This window comes from Myotis nattereri (genome assembly GCF_964212035.1).
Source record: "Myotis nattereri genome assembly, chromosome: 9".
Lineage (NCBI taxonomy): Eukaryota > Metazoa > Chordata > Mammalia > Chiroptera > Vespertilionidae > Myotis > Myotis nattereri.
The window spans coordinates 73,905,654-73,922,257 of record NC_138084.1 but is presented as its reverse complement, the minus strand read 5'-3'; the positions used below and the strand labels follow the sequence as shown (position 1 = coordinate 73,922,257).

The 16,604-nt window shown below is 41.0% G+C and overlaps 1 protein-coding gene across 1 annotated transcript in view; it reads right to left on the bottom strand.

Annotated features, from left to right (window-relative positions):
* Window positions 1-16,604, bottom strand: part of PDGFD (platelet derived growth factor D) — a 221,849-nt gene that overhangs the window by 69,805 nt on the left and 135,440 nt on the right. The window contains exons 2-3 of the mRNA XM_081098110.1: window positions 5,601-5,805; window positions 1,004-1,184 (exon numbers count right to left, since the gene is read on the bottom strand). Coding sequence (XP_080954236.1) covers window positions 1,004-1,184; window positions 5,601-5,805 — 386 coding nt within the window. The remainder of the gene's footprint in view (window positions 1-1,003; window positions 1,185-5,600; window positions 5,806-16,604) is intronic.

Sequence of the window (16,604 nt, the reverse complement as noted above, 5' to 3'; positions counted from 1 at the left end):
ACCCAAGGATATGCTTATTGATTTTAGAGGGAGATAAAGGGAGACAGAGAGAAACATTGACATGAAAGAGAAACATGTGCCCCGACTGGGGATCGAACCTGCAACCCTTCCATGTAAGGGATGACACTCCAACCAACTGAGCCATACTGACCAGGGCTGTTAATTGTTATATTTATCAAACTATAAGTTCCAAGAGGTCAATAACCTGTCTGTCCTGCTTACCTTTGTATCTACTATACCTATGAGAGTGTCTAACAACAAGCAGGAACTTTATATTGTTTTATGAATGACTGATTAACTGAAGAAGTGGCTGTGACTGTGTGGCCCAACAAGTAGAACTAACTACAATGTCAATTTTGGTTTGATAAAACGTTAAACATTTTCTAACAGAACCACTTAAAGCTGGAAGTGACTACTGAGGTGTTTGAGTAGAGGAGATACCACAAATAAGCATGGGTGTAGTAGACAAGAATCCAACTCGTAGGTCCTGAATACACCTCATGATCTTTAGGATGCTTGCTACCTCTGAGGCTGTATGATTATAACACAGACCCTTTTCAAATTTGAGTGATAATTTACACTAAAGTCATTAGGGCCCTTTTATGTGATCAGAATACATAGACAACTTTCAAATCAAAAAGGCTCAACTCTCACCTTCTATCTGGCTATACATTTATCTTGCATCAATTGAATCAAAGGTAATATAGTATCTGCTTTACTAGAAACCATTTTACTTTTTCTATTCTCTATGTTGTGTGTGTGTGTGTGTGTGTGTGTGTGTGTTTAAAATGTTTGGGCCCAAGAGTTGACTTAATAGATCCAAAATGGTATTCTTTACTAAAAATGGCTTTACCATTTTGGCTATCGGTAGGAACAAAGTACACCAAAGGGAATTGATGAAATTCCTTCACCCTCATAGCACTGTGTTTAATCATAGAAAATGACCCCTATACTTCATGAAATCAGTGTCTTCTTTTAATCACAGCATGGCTAAGCTACTTACCACAACAGAATAATAAATCTTGAATCCAGGTTTAGCCACAAAGTAGTCATCTGACTTAAATGTTATTTTAATTTGGTTTGTTCTTGATGTTATCCTTGGAGGAACTTCCTTGTGTCCACACCATCGTCCTCTAATAATGGTACTGGTTTCAGATACATCTTCCACTTCCACAAAATCATATCTAGTATCAATTTCACAAAAAGAAACAAATTTTTATTAAAGTAGACTTTGAAACATCTGAGATTTATTACCTACTAGATGGAATAAAAATTATAACCTACAGATATGTTAAAATCAAAGCTAGTTTTTGGATTAAGTTTTATAAATACAAACTTCCACAATCTGTTCTGAGAGAACCTTTATACACATTTAGCCATGACTGTTCTCAAATCATTAATAATCAAAACGGGCTATATTCTGAGCATCTGGCTTATAAGGTTTTCCTGGAAAAACTAATAACTATAATCTATCATCATATTTGGGAAGATGTTGCCCTAATTATATGGTCAAATATTTGCTATATAAAGATTTTCAGACAAATCCCACTTTGAATTAATTAACCACACGCAGTACTTTCTTTAAAAAGGAACTAATCTGTAGCTGTACAGCATACAGAACCAGCACTTCATTGCACAATAGAAATCACATTTTTCTTTTGGGACACTGTCTTTTGAAAGGCTAATATAATAAAATATGACTTTTATCATAATGAAAATCATTTGACTTGGGTAAGGATGTGTGCTAATCAATACTGTAAATATCTGGGCTGGTCAAACCAGGAGGTGAATGAGCCTAAGACCATAGGTTCCTTTTTGGCGTTGGTCAGAGAAACATGGGGTGCCAGGATTGAACCTCTTTAGACATTCCATACAACCATTTGATTCTCGAGGTCCCTCCATTCCATCCCACCTTTCCCTCACATAATAGGACATCTTCAGTGACAGACTTGACATCTTCTAAGGACCATTTATACTATTTCCAGACACTCAACATCTTGGAGCATTGTACTTGATGAGCTGTTTGCCTTTTGGTTCTGGGCATCAGTGTCTCACTCCTCCCCTCCACCTCTCCCCAAATGACTTCTCAATGCAAATGATTTACATTCACAGTGAACAGTGACATTGAAGCCGGTGAGTAAGACCTAGGAAAATTCCTGGGCAAATGGACTGGGGAAACTGAGGCAGATAGTTAAATGGCTGGCAATTTACAGCCAGATAATAAATCAAGAGGTATTATCTTCCCTAACCAAAAACACTTAGGAGTAAATGGCTTCCACATTCCAGACCATGCAGGGGGCAGGCTCACCTCAGTCCTGGTCCCCCTTGGGTGACATTCTTTGAAGGCGAAACTGACCAAATAATGACCCTAATCCAGTGGTTCCCAAACTTATTTGGCCTACCGCCCCCTTTCCAGAAAAAATATTACTCAGCGCCCCCTGGAAATTAATTTTTTAAAATTTTAATAGCAATTAAACAGAAAGATATATGTATTAATGTTTCTACCTCTTTCGTAAAATATAGTAAAGAAAGGTGTAAATTAGAAACATTGAAGTTTGAAATTATGAAACTATTTATTGAACTCAGAACAGAAAGGTAATACATAAAAAGTTAAAACAAATGCACCTGTGGCCATCACGGCCCCCCCTGGATCGCTGCAGCGCCCACCAGGGGGCGGTAGCGCCCACTTTGGGAATCACTGCCCTAATCCCTCTATGAGCTCATTTTGATGCATCAGCATATCAAAGGACACACCTAAGGAGGCAGCTGAATATTCTATTGAGATCCTCCCCTGAGACCTCCCCTAAAATTCCTGCCTTTTGAAACAAATAAAAACCCTAAGACAAAGGACACAATGAGCGCTCTCCCTGGAGCACACCCGGCCCCCACCCCCATTCTTTCCTCAGGCATGTATCTTCGCTTTCTTTTTCTAAACTCTAAAGGCTCCCAGGAGACTTGCCACAAGAGGAGCAACAAGAAAGTGGCAGCTTGTCCCTGACTAACGCCTGAACCTGTCTCCAAAGGCTCTCCTTTTGCCTGGGTAACTTGTTTCCTGAGCCCATGCAGCCCAGCTGGCTCACTTCTTCTACCTCTCTGACTTTCCTTCTAAAAGGCCAAGGCAGCCATGCCTAGGCTCAACTCCTCCTCACGTTCCCAAAGGGTCAAGGCAGCTCCACCTCGGCTCACTCCTGTTGCTCTGATCTTGCCTCTTGTATCTTAAGCCCTTCCTTTGTTTCACTGTCCCCAGTTTAATAAACTTACTCTCAAAATCACCTGGACTCATATCATGAAATCTTTCCTGCATGGAGTTAAGAACCTACACATTCCATACTATGCCAGGGCAGACCCCCATCAGTCCTGGTCCCTTTCCTGTGACAGCATAAACCTGTTAAACATTTATATATATATTTGTCACAATTGCCAAAAGGAATCAGCATGAGAAACACCACATCTAAATATAAAGGAAATTTAATATGGCTTTACGGCCATACCCATGCACCTCAGAGCTCTTATTGGTTGGGCAGAATAGCCTAAGGAGGAGGCAAATACAACAGCATGCTGACTTAATTTTGTTGGCAGTGATTTATGAGAGCCTATGTCCTTTGCCTCAGTTACGTTATGAGCAGAATAAGAAGGTTTATATGATTTTCCCAGCTGGTTAACTCTTGGGCACTGTGTAAACTAGTTACTTAAATTTTATACGGTGCTTGGAAAGTGAAAAGAACTAGCAACGAATTATTTCAAGCAATAAAATAATACAGTATAAACGTCAAGGAGGCTTGGGACTAGAGGGTAGAAAACCAATTGCATTTCATTTTATATACAATATGTGTAAATCATATTTACTGCTCAAAGCAGGCGTTTACTGGAAACTTTGTTAAGATGGCAATAGGTCGTTCTTGTTTTTTGAGGACACATCAGCAGTGTAACATCTGCTCCGGATCTAATGTCAAGAGAGCACCACCATGTTTCTTAGGGAGCACTGAGGAGAGTCTCTGAACTGTGTCTTTCCCTTCTTCTCGCCCCTGTCCACCTCTTATTCCTCTACTTCTCCATACATTTTGAGGAGCAACTAGATTTGATGGAGGGCCACAAAGCTAACCATTCTAGCTTTCTCTTCTTCTGTTTTAGAGGCCAGGATGCCAAAAGAGCTCTCTCACTACCAGAATCAAAATCCCTGTTCAGTAATAGAAACCTGGCTTTCTCCTTCCGTGTCATCACCTTTAATAATCTTTCAATAGTGGCGTGTGTGTGTGTGTGTGTGTGTGTGTTTCTCATAAACTGTTTTTGCTTTTCCAGTGCAGAAAATTAGTTCTTTATTTCAAGGTTGAAAAGAAACAAGATCTGCTCTAGTTTATCCTCCTTGTAACTACTGACTGGCCCTTCTGGCAGGTATTTGAATCTGTTTTCGGACATACAGTACCCTCTATGGTCCTAAAAAGTCACAGTCACTGCTATTATTCTTGAAAAACATAGCAACATAATAAAAAACTGTCAGCATAATATACATGCAACAAAGGACAGCCAAATTTGAGGCTCCCTCTTTTTATTATTCAAAGAAAAATAAACCTGCTGGAAGGATTTAGCAGCTCAGTAGTTCATTGGCAATGCAGAATAAGTGTGCACAGTTAAGTACAGAAAAGAGAAAAATCCTCCCGGAGTCTTATATATGCTAATTAAGTGAATAAAATGCTGTGGAGCAGACAATTCAAAAAAAAAACAATAGCCAGGGCTTTGTCTGATAAATATTCCAAAACAGGGAGATTATCAGCCATGGTTTTATCTTCTAATGCTGACTCAGAAACTACAAGAAACAGACCATGAGGAGCGCACAGTCCCTGGGGTTGCCACCTCTTCCTTCTTACACCCACCTGAGACCTTAAAACTATGATGTCAGGGTAAGGGCCTGACACCGTAGGTCCTCGCCGTCACCCTCTCCCAGTGCTGCGGGAACTGTTACTGTGCAGAGGTTACATAGTCTGATTAGTTCCTGGAGTCAAGTAGGGTACACACTCCTTGAGCCCAAGGCTGACTTGGGCCAGAGCCACAAGCCTTGGCTGCAGGTGATGTAGGGTTATGGGATGCATCCATCTACTCACAGAGGCTGTTGTAGTAGCAGACTCCTGCCTTCTCTGGGGGCTGGGGGCAATGCAGCCTGGCTCTGACAGGTGTGAAAGTGAGGCTACTAGACCCCTCCACAGCACCGTCCATGCCCCAGTTTATTTTGTCCGTTAAGACTGACATAGGCTTTTATTTAAAAATTATTTTATTGCTTAAAGTATTACAAAGAGTATTATATATGTCTCCTTTTTTTTTCTCCCCTTGACCTTCCCCTAGCCTCCCATACCCCCCAGTGTCTTGTGCCCATTGGTTATGCTTATATGCATGCATACAAGTCCTTTGGTTAATCTCTTACCCCCCACCCCTCCCCTCCCCGGCCTTCCCGCTGTAGTTTGACATAAGGCTTTTTGAGAAAGAAGTGGTGCATCTTGAGCAGGTCCAAAGAGCCCAAAAGGGGAGTTTGATGTGATGCTTTTCAATTCATCTTTTATTTTTCACCTTGAAAGAGTTCTGTAAACTGGATATTTTTCTCCACTTACCTACAGATATCATTTTCTGCTTCCTCTAATCCAAACTGATTGTCAAAGGCTAGCTGTATCCTTGTTTTCTCCTGGGAATGGAGCCGCCATGTCAGAAGCAGGTTCCTGGGGTAGCTGTTTGGGAAGCGGGGACTCTGCACGTGGCCATTGCCTGTCACCTGGATGGTTTCGTCTCTCCGGTACAAGTCTGTGAGGTGATTGCTCTCTGTTAGTAGTCACAACTTGTAGAAATTAGTATGTTGCTCCAATTACAGGAAAGCAAAAAAAGAACAGTTTAAAAAACATCGCATTTCAAAGCACTTCTTGATTTTGTTTAAAAACATAAGACCAAATGGTAGCCTTCTGGTGAAACAAACAACATATACATTTCTCCTATAACCCCCCACTTCCCAAAATTCCTCTCCGATATAGACTTGACGACAAATGCTTTGTATTTGAGGGGCTCTCTTAACATCATATTTGACAAGGAAAAATTAATGATTATCCCAGAACTCTGGTTCATTTTGATTGTAGTTAAAACAAGCAAATAATTTCAACTTCTTCATTCTCCCTCTTTTTTATGTTTTTAATTTAAATTCTTTATTGTTTAATATTACATATGTCTCCTTCCCTCCCCCCCTATTGACCTCTCCCCAGCCACTCCCACCCCTCAGCACCATCCTTCCTCTTTTTAATGTAATACAAATAAAATTATTATTTTTTAAACAGGGGCAGTGTACTGGTATACCTTCATTGACTAGCATAGGAGGTAGACACTCAATAAATAATGCTGTATAAATGAACCCGTGAGTGAAAAACACATTTTAAAGATCTAATGATATTTAATGACCCTCATTTTACATTCAAGTGACATTTTTCTGTGGTTTCTCCATCATAAAAATCATATATTTTTTTGTGTTAGTTTTTCATGGCTTAAATAGATCCAATTCATCTTCTATTTTCTGTGTGTTGTTTGTTTAATAGCATTTTTGTTTGGTCTTTGTCCTGAGTTCCTGAAAAGGGACTTCTAAACCCTTAGAATTTTGCAAGTAATAGAAGTGTTCTTTTTCATGGTACTCCCCTGGGACCACATTATGCTAATGAGTTGATATACTTGGAACCCCTAAGTAGTTTCAGGATGGGTGGGGTGCTGGCCTCAACAGAAAGACCAACATGAGCTCTGAGCCTGGATATCAGCCTGAAGTGAAGGAGCATTGGGGAGTGAGTTTAATCACATTGCTTGTGATTCAATCAATCCTGCCTACAGAATGAAGCCCCAGAAAGATTCTGGCCCCTGGGGCTTGGGTAAGCATCTTGGTTGGTGATGCACATTGATGTGCTGGGAAGGCGATCTGTCCTGAGGAACAAAAGCCTCATGCTTGGGACCCTCCTAGACTTGCTTGCCATATGTGCCTCTTTACTTGGCTGGTTCTGATTTGTACATTTTGTAGTAAAATTGTAATTTTAACCAAGGTACTTTCTTAAATTCAAAGAGTTGTTCTAGTGTGAATGAAAAAAAAAAGATGGGGTTCTATGGAAGTTGACCTCACAGGGTGACATGATAATAGATTCTTAACTGGGCAGGCCATGGTGGGTAGTAAGGCCCCAGGCATATAACTTTTTAGTCAGAAGTTTATATTTGCCTTAAGCAAGGCCTGTCCATTGTTTCTGCGTATCTAGGTTAACATACTTTTGAAATAAACCATAACCAGCTGCAAAAAGCACATAATCCTGTTAACTATTCTATAACCTGTAACTCACCACCCCTTCTTGCTTTCACCCCACTCCATAGAGTCTTCCTTAAATTCCTCCCTTAATTTCAAATGCACAAAAGAAGCTGCAAAACTCTTATTCTCTGGAGCATTTGAGAGCTTTCTCCCCAGCATGTGTCTTCAGTTTGGCTCAAATAAACTCTTATAAAAATTACCCACAGGCTCTAGCAGGTGTGGCTCAGAGAGGTCACAGGTTAAGATTCCCTGTCAGGGCACATGCCGGGGTTGTGGGATTGATTCCCAGTAGGGGGTGTGTAGGAGGCAGCCCACAGAGATAGATGTTTCTCTCTCCCTCTCCCTTCCTATTTCTCTATTATCAATCAAAACATTTTTAAGAAGTTATCTACAGGTTTGGACTTCTTACATCACCACTAGCAAATTCTCAAACCTGAGGGGCTGTGGGAAAGGCTGAATTTGTAGCCAGCTGGTCGGAAGTGTGGGTAGCCTGGGGACCACCAAACCTGCAGCTGGTGTCTGAGTGCAGTCTTGCAGGGACTGTGCCCTGAACCTGTGAAACCCAACCTCACTCTAGGTAGCTTGTATCAGAATTACATTGCACAGTGGATCCATTTTTCATTTCTCCCAGTATCCAGAGTTCTTTGCGCTTTAGATTTCGGCTTTTTAGGCCCCTCTATAAGCAGACTCCAGCCACAGCCTATTTCTGTTTCTCCGCAGAGAGTTCACTTGGGGGCCTGTAATTCAGTGAGCCCGGTCAGGAAGGTCTAAAGTGCTGGCGGAAACCACGCAGAGGTGGGGCTGCTGAGGGCAGCTCTTAAAGTTTCCAAAATAAGAGAAGGCATGTGAACAATGAGTCAGCATGCGGAATGTAGTCTTCTCTCGTTTTACAAATATTCCTGTGCATATGGGAATTTCCACTTCACTTTCTTTACTCATGCTGTTTGTAGTGTTGCACTTGCCCAGTTAAACTTTGTGTGGGAAAGAGAGTTCTAGGAAGAGCGAGGTGGCTAAAGGAAGTCCACACTCCTGTCTGCAGACTAGGGCACTGGCTCCGCAGGCACCACCTCCAGGGAGCTCAGTTAAAGTTAAAGGAAGCCTGCAGGGCCAGAAACAGTTTTGCCAGCTGACCTGTTACTCTTCTCTTCCTTTGACCTTATGCTGAAAATGTAGCTATGAAAAGTACTTGTCTGTGGTAAGTGGGTGAAGACTGTTTGCTAGGGAGTAGGGAGACAGGTGTGAGCTTTCAACGAGCCAGTCAACAATCATTTCTTAAGCACAAACTCTAATCAATGCATTGCGATATTTTCAATCCTTCTATCTCTTATTACTTTCACACTTTTGCCGTATTTTCTTATCCTCAGTACTATTATCTGTTATAATTTCTCTAAATTAATATTTCTAATCAAAAGCAAATCTATTCTAGATAAAACTTTATAACAACAATGTAAAAAGCAATGGATACCATGTGCCATGAATAGAAGGTAACCACAAATCTGAGTATATAACTATTAAATTTTTAAATAACCCATCTCAGGTGTTCAGATTCCTCATTTATAAAATAAGAAGATTGAGTAGCATATTTTCTCTTTGGTCTCATTCAGGGGTAATAGTGTTTGTTTGTTTGTTTGTTTCTTTGTTGTTTTTTTACATTTATGTAATTCTATATTTTTACTGTTCCAGAGACTATGTTAGATTCAAATATAATTTAAGAATGTTTAGAGAGCAGTTGTCTTTGAAGACCTGAAAAGCAAAGTTGATGCATACTTATCAGAGCAGGGGGAGCTACAGGGCTAGCATGGTGAGTACAAGGTGTGTGCGCGGCACATTCCAAAGGTTCATATTGGGGGGTTGGGGTGGAAACATACTTTAAAGGCAAACTCCAGAAAGATTTGAAAGACAAATGTACTTGCACTTTATAGAGGTGGGAACAGGAAAGTTCTGGAAAGGGTAAAAGGCTAGTGGAAGGGAAGGTTATCAGCCTGTCGGTGCTGTGGAGAATGACCTGCAGGAGAGCACCTGGAAGTAGAGCACCTGAAGGCAAGCACCTGCCATGGGACCATCTCCTAGGAGGCACAGCAGTCCCCCTGATCTGCAGGGGACACAGCACCCGCAGCAGATGCCTGAAACAGAGGATAGTCCACAACTCTGTATATACTCTGTGTTTTCCTATACACACAAACCTATGGTAATGTTTAATTTATAAATAGGCACAGTAAGAGATGAACAATAACTACTAATAAAACAAAATAATTGTAACAATACACCCTAATAAAAGTTATGTGGCCTGGTCAGTGTGGCTCAGTAGTTGAGCATCGGCTTATGAACCAGTATTCAATTCCCCATCAGGGCACATGCCCGGGTTTCAGGGTGTGCAGGAGGCAGCCGATCAATGATTCTCTCTCTCTCTCTCTCTCTCTCTCTCTCTCTCTCTCTCTCTCAAATCAATTCAAATATATTAAAATAAAGTTATATGAATGTGGTCACTGGTTTCAGAGGATCCCTTGCTAAAGTCTTCTGGTAGACTCATTGCTTTCTGGTGCACCACATTGCCATCAATCAGAACATATCTTCCACCCATAAATTTAATGCCTTCTCTATCTTAAGTACTTGTCACATACTGTGGCCATAACTTTTACAGTTTAGGATACACTAGCAAAATTAGCACAAATTTATTTTTCCTTCTTATAGTTTCACAGATAAGATTGGTTCTTACTGTAGACCTTAGCAACCTCAGGATACAACTTCTTTCCTTATTAACTCACTTAAAGAAAGAACCTTGTGTCTTCTCTTTGGCATATCTGAATTGCCAGCATCACCACTCTTGCACTTTGGGGTCATCATTAAGTAAAATAAGGGTGACTTGAGCAACAGCACTGTGATACTTACAGTTGATCTAATAACCAAGAAGGCTGCTCCCTGACTATGGGTGGGGAGGATCTATTGTGCAGAGAACTTGACAAAGGGATGAGTCACATCCTGGGTGGGATGATGTGGGAATCTTGAAACTTCATCACACTCCTCAGGATGGTGTGCAATGTAAAACATGAATTGTATATTTCTGGAATTAATATTTTGGGACCCTAGTTGACCTTGGTTAACTGAAGCTGTAGAAAGTGAAATCTTGGATGGGGGAAACTGTGTAGTTGCTGAAGAACAAGGTTCTGACCTAGAATGGCAGGTAGCAGTAAGTCCAAATCAGAAAAAAAAAAAAAAGTCAAGAGACAGGAGCAACATGCTAATGCAAAGGCCTACACCCAGCATGGTAACCCTAACACACAGCAGAATGGGTAGGGTAAACATTTTTGAAGAAATGGAAGTCTGGTTTCAGTGTGGCAGTGAGAAATTCAAGTGGAAGCTTTAGCAGGCTTCTGGGACTATAACGCTGGACTTAATGTGGGAGAATAGAACAGATGAGGTCTCTGCTTAGAGAGGAAAGGGGAAGCCTTTGGGGCGGGGGGTCCCGAGGAAGTGTCTGCAGAAAGGAGGCTAAGGCGTGGGTGCTGGCACACATGTCGAGGTCGGGGGGGGGGGGGTCAGACAACAAAAGAATTGCCTGGAAAATCAGAGAAGCAATGTCTGGGAGGCAGGCAGGGGACCCACAGCAGTGCCATGTCTATGTCAAGTTGCCCAGAAAGAGGCCATTTCAAGGACAGAGAGGTCAATGGTATCAACACACAGAAGACCACAGAGCTTGTCAATGACACAGTGAGTATCCTTCATATGTGCTGGCATAGAGATTTCTGCCAGTAGAAAAGGGACTTCTTTTTTTCTAGAACATTATGAAAGAATAGACTATCGTAAGAGTACTAACTCTGCTTTTAAATGAAACACCAATTATATTTTCAAGAAAGCTGTAGTTTTATTAAGAAAAACTTGAAGTTACCATAGACCTATATTGCAGTATATTGAACTTGAGGTCAAAAAAATTAAAAAATCTAATTTCTGATTTATTTTCCCTTCAAAACAAAACAATCCCAAAATCTACATATATACAAGCTAGGGATCAACAGTAAACACTTTTATATTGCTTATTTTGTGAAAGGCATTTTTCTAAGCACTTTGCATATTTCAGTTACAGCATCTAAACTCTATTAAACATGACCTTGTGTGTGTGTGTGTGTGTGTGTGTGTATGTGTGTGTGTGTGAGAAAGAGAGAGAGAGAGAGAGAGAGAGAGAGAGAGAGAGAGAGAGAGAGAGAGAAAGAGAGAGAGAGACCATATATACTTCAGATCTAGAGGGGAGGGGCATGAGAGGGACTGGGAGAGATTAATTAAAGAAGTTACATATATCTATGGGTAGCCCACGGACACAGAGAATAGTGTGGTGAAGGGCTATGGTAGGGCAGGGCTGGGTGGAGGGGGACCAAGCGGGGAAAGATAGGAGACACCTGTAATACTGTCAACAATAAAATAAATGAACTTGCTGAGTTTATTATCACCATTTGACAGATGAAGAGCCTGAGGCAGAGAGATGTCAAGTAGTTTACTCACGGTCATAGAGTCAGTGAAGTGTGGAGTCAGAATACAAATCCGGGCAATTGGTCCCAGAGCTGATGCTCTGAACTACTATATATAGAAGGTGTCCTTCCTTCTTAGTCTGAAATTTGCTAGAGACTTTTAGATTCTTTGCTCTCTGTAATCCACTTCGACTTTTGAGTCACATTGTTTAAATATAATTGATAACTTCATGTCAACTTAGTGCTATTCTTAGCTGAGGGTTATAACGAAATATAGAAACACAGAGAAACCTACAAATTAAACCTGAGATCACTACCAAGTATTATACACAAAGTTTCATTTCTGAATGAAGGTATTTACTCTGGTGTTCCAATAATAGCAAACATTTATGGAGCAATTATTACGTGCCAGGCACACCATAAAATGTTTAAATACCTTACTTTATTTAATCCTCACAACAACCCATGTGATCCATAATATCCGAATTTTACAAAGGAATCTCCAGCAGTTTAAGAAACTTGTGACCTTAGGGCACAAAGCTAGTAGTAGAATCAAACAGATCCAGAGACATAGAAGCATGGAACAGACTGAGGAACCTCAGAGGGAAGGCGGGGAGAAAGAGGGTGGGGGGGATGGAGGGGAAGGGGTCAATCAAAGAACTTGTATGCATATATGCATAACCCAAGGACACCCACAATAGGGTGGTGAAGGCCTGTGGCAGGGGGTGGGGCAGGCTAGAAGAGGTCAAAAGGGGAAAAAGGGGGACATATATAATACTTTCAACAATAAAGATTTTTATAAAAATTAATAAATATATCAGGGATAATATTTTAAATTAAAGCAGGGAGAAAAAAAAAAGATTTGACCCTAGGAAGTTTATCTTCAGAACACACACTTTTTTTAATCCTTACCCAAGAATATTTTTCCATTGGTTTTTTAGAGAGAGTGGAAGAGTGAGGGAAAGACAGAGAGAAATATCCATGTGAGAGAAACACATCAATTGGTTGCCTCCTGCAAGCACTCTGACCAGGGCCCGGGCCAGGGAGGAGCCTGCAATTGAGGTATGTGCCCTTCACTGGAATCAAACCAGGACCCTTTGGTCTGCAGACTGACGCTCTGTCCACTGAGCCAAGCTGGCTAGGGCCAGAACGTACACTTCTAAACAGAGCACTGTACTGTCTGTATAACTACAAAAACACGATATATATCATTTTTCATAGAGTTTCTATGTTTACATGGCAAAAATGTAAGTTATTTTGCATTTTAATACAGAAGGAGGTTTGTATCCTCAAAAACTGAGTTGTTCATTTGATTTGTTTTTAATTTAAAAAAAGCAATTAAAATGAAAAAAAAAGTCAAGATGCTATATCTATCTGTCCTGTCTCCAACATTTAAGCAAACTAAGCTCACCCAGCAGAGTATTCCAGGAGCTCGTGAAGAGCCACCGCCAGCACTGTCACTTGTCTCCGGGATTCATCTAGAACCACCCTTCTCAAAATGTGGTCCCCAGGCCAGCATCCTTAGCATCACCTGGGAGCTCGTTAGAAATGCAAATTTTCAGGCTCTACCAAGACCTATAGAAGCAAGGATGCTACAGGTGGAGTCCAGAGCTACTTGTTTTATTAGCCTGCCAGGTGCTTGCGACGCTCCCTAAAGTTTGTGACTCACTGACCATGTCATACTTTCTGCTATTTTGCTTCTTATTCTAGACTTCCCCAGTTCCTCCACCCCTATGCTTTGAACCTGTAACTCATGTGTGATTTTCAACCTTAACTCTTAACTGATGGCTTGTCATGGGCTCGCTCTCCTTTCTTTGACCTTAGACCCTCTTCCAGGACTTCAATTCTGGCAAACAATGACCTAGGGTCAGAGGCCAGCAACCTCGGCGCCTTTGACACTGGACACTTGGCTCTCACCCCTTAGGTAGCTTTCCCCATTTCACGGAAAAGTCATAGAAAGTATATTTAAGGAGAAATGAAATTACACAGACAGGTGATATTTTTATTTCTTCTCAAGTTATATCATCTATGACAACATAAGATGCAAAGGGCAGATACTGAGTTGCTGACATAAAGATTAAACTATTTCATCCAAGACTCTATAGGAATAAGCAATGATATAGTTGCATCTGTGCCATCTCACACCAATTCAGTGGAACAGTGAAGACGTACTCTTCTGCACCACTGTCCCCATGTGACATCCAGGGGCCAACTTAGTCACAAGCCCTATGTTCTGTAGCTACAGACCCAAAGCAAAGAATGGTCATTGAGTCAGGAAATTCCCAACTTGCAAAGGGATTTATGACAAAATTTCACTTGTAAGATGGCTGTTCTCTGATCATGCAATATATCACAGTGTGGATGGAAATGAACTTCACAGGGTGATCTGATCATATATTCTAATTAATTTTTAGAGGGAGAGGAAGGAAAGAGAGAGAGAAACATTGATGTGAGAGTGGAATATGAATGGGCTGCTTCCTGCATGCCCCCTCCCTGGGATCCAGCCAGCAACCAGGGCATTTTTCCCTCACTGGGAATTGAACCTGCAAACATTTGGTTTATCGGACCACACCCAACCAACTGAGCGATACCGGCCAGGGCAGGCCTATAACTTCTTTAGTGAAAGGTTTAGTGAAAGGTTTTAAGTCAACCCTGTCCTTTGTTCTTGTGCATCTAAGTTAAGACGCCTTTGAAATTCCAGAAGTAATTCCCCTCCAACTGGGTGTTAGCCCTCAAGAGAGCACCTGATCCTGTTAACTACCTTGTAATCCAGTCTCTGCCTACCTTTCTGCATTTTTTTCCTTACATCCCTTCTTTACTGCATAAAAGAATCTGCAAAACTGTTATTCTGCGGAGCATTTGAGACCGTGCACCCTGGCATTTGTTGTCAGTTTGGATCAAATAAACTCTCATAGAAATTGTCTAGAGATTTTGACCTTTCTGACATTGACAATAGAAACAATGTTTACCCAGAAGGTAGTTGAATGATATATAAACCCTTCTCACTTCAGCAGCAAAACAGCAACCACAATGCGACCACTTACTTTTTTAGGGTGCAGTATATTTCAGAAGCATCCATTTTTGTAAGTCTATCAGAAATATAAGTTGACAAAAAAAGTAGGCAGTAAATATCATTGCTTTCATTCTGTCTTTTCTTTTAAGTTAAACCTTGTTTTGTTACTTTAACAGGTAATGAAATCAACACAGAGAAGTTAAAGTGCTTATTTTAGGTCAAGAGAAAGAAAGGCTGGTACTGTCGGAGTGGAATCTTGAACTCAGCTCCGTCCTGTTCTAGTCCCAGGTGATTTTCTCACTAAAGGAGACAGCAGCCTTAGACACACCATGTCAGCTTTCCGGCTTCTGCTTCGGGTAATGTGGCATTTATGCTCTTTTCAGGTTCAAATGACATAACACCTCCACAATTTTCTTTTCAGGGGATACAATCGCCATGGCTGGACGGTGACTAACAGACACCAGTGAGGCAACGATAGGACGTGGGATCTGAAATCCACAGTCTTCAATGAGCTATCTAACACTGATATTATATATGGTTGTATGCTATTACCTAAAATAAGAGTGCTAAAATAAGACTTTAACAAATGTTCAACACATACTATTTAATAAACTATTACTTGTCAACCAGAAAAGTGTCCTGGGCACATAATGGCACATCAATTTGAGCACATTACAGAGCAATTCAAATCAATCCTTTGGTGTAGAAACAGTATATTCTATCATTTGCTCTTTTTAAATCTAAGTAGAGGTTTCTTTCTGAGAGGCTGGTTAGGTACAAGAGAGAAAAACTGATGATTTTCAACGTGCTTTAAAATTTTTTTGAAAGTTTAATAGGAAAGAAAAAAAAAAGAAAAGAAAGAAAATTACATGCAGAATATTAAATTCCTTGAGGGAAAGAACCAGTCTTGCTCCCTAACCTGACCCCAGTGCCTTGCCAGTCTGGGCATATGGAGACACTCAAAGTACCCAGCAGTCCCACTTACCAGTTCCAGACCCACAGTGGATGCCTGAAACCAGATAGTACTAAAGCCTATACATACTATCTGTTTTCCTATACCTGCATAGGAACTAGTCTCATATCTGTTGAGCAATGTATGAAACCAGGTGACTGACTAGATCTCACAGCTTCTCATCGTATCCAATTATCTAATTTGGAATATAGCAAGCTCAGCAAGAATATCAAGAGTCAGGTCTGTGCCTTGCATAATGTATTACTGCTCCTCCTCCTCCTCCTCCTCCTACTAACTACTAAACTACCTTGGGCAAACTTTGCACCCTGCCTCAACCAATAACAACATGGTATAGAAACATGTCCTTGGTTACAATACAGCACCTTTACTGGTGAGAAGTAGTATGGTGTATTATTGAAGAGGGAAAAAGAAACAAAGGGAGAGAGAGAGAATATGAAGGAGAGAAGGGCAGGGTGTCCCTAAGTTTAAAATGAAGAGGTCATTTTGTAGAAGAGACCCTAAAATAAGAATCGGGATTAAAGTAAATGTAATTAGGTAACTTTCCACAAATTATCTCCTAACTTGAAAGGCACAGGGTTGGAGTCTCCACGGGTGAGCTGCTAAAGGTAAAAATTAGACTCTGTGAACACAGTTCGTTTGAAAATCAGCCTGAAGGTATTTTTGACATCTTTTCTCTCAGTGTTTCCTAAGGCATTTCGGCTGACATCCATGCACTCCTCCTCCCGGACTGCTGATGGGACAATCATCATCAAGAATTTAGGGCTGGCACCTGGCACGTGTTCCCAGCGGGAACTGGTCTTCCAAAAGCCCGTGTCAGCTTCTACACAGCCAGCTATGCTCCCTCGGCTGGCT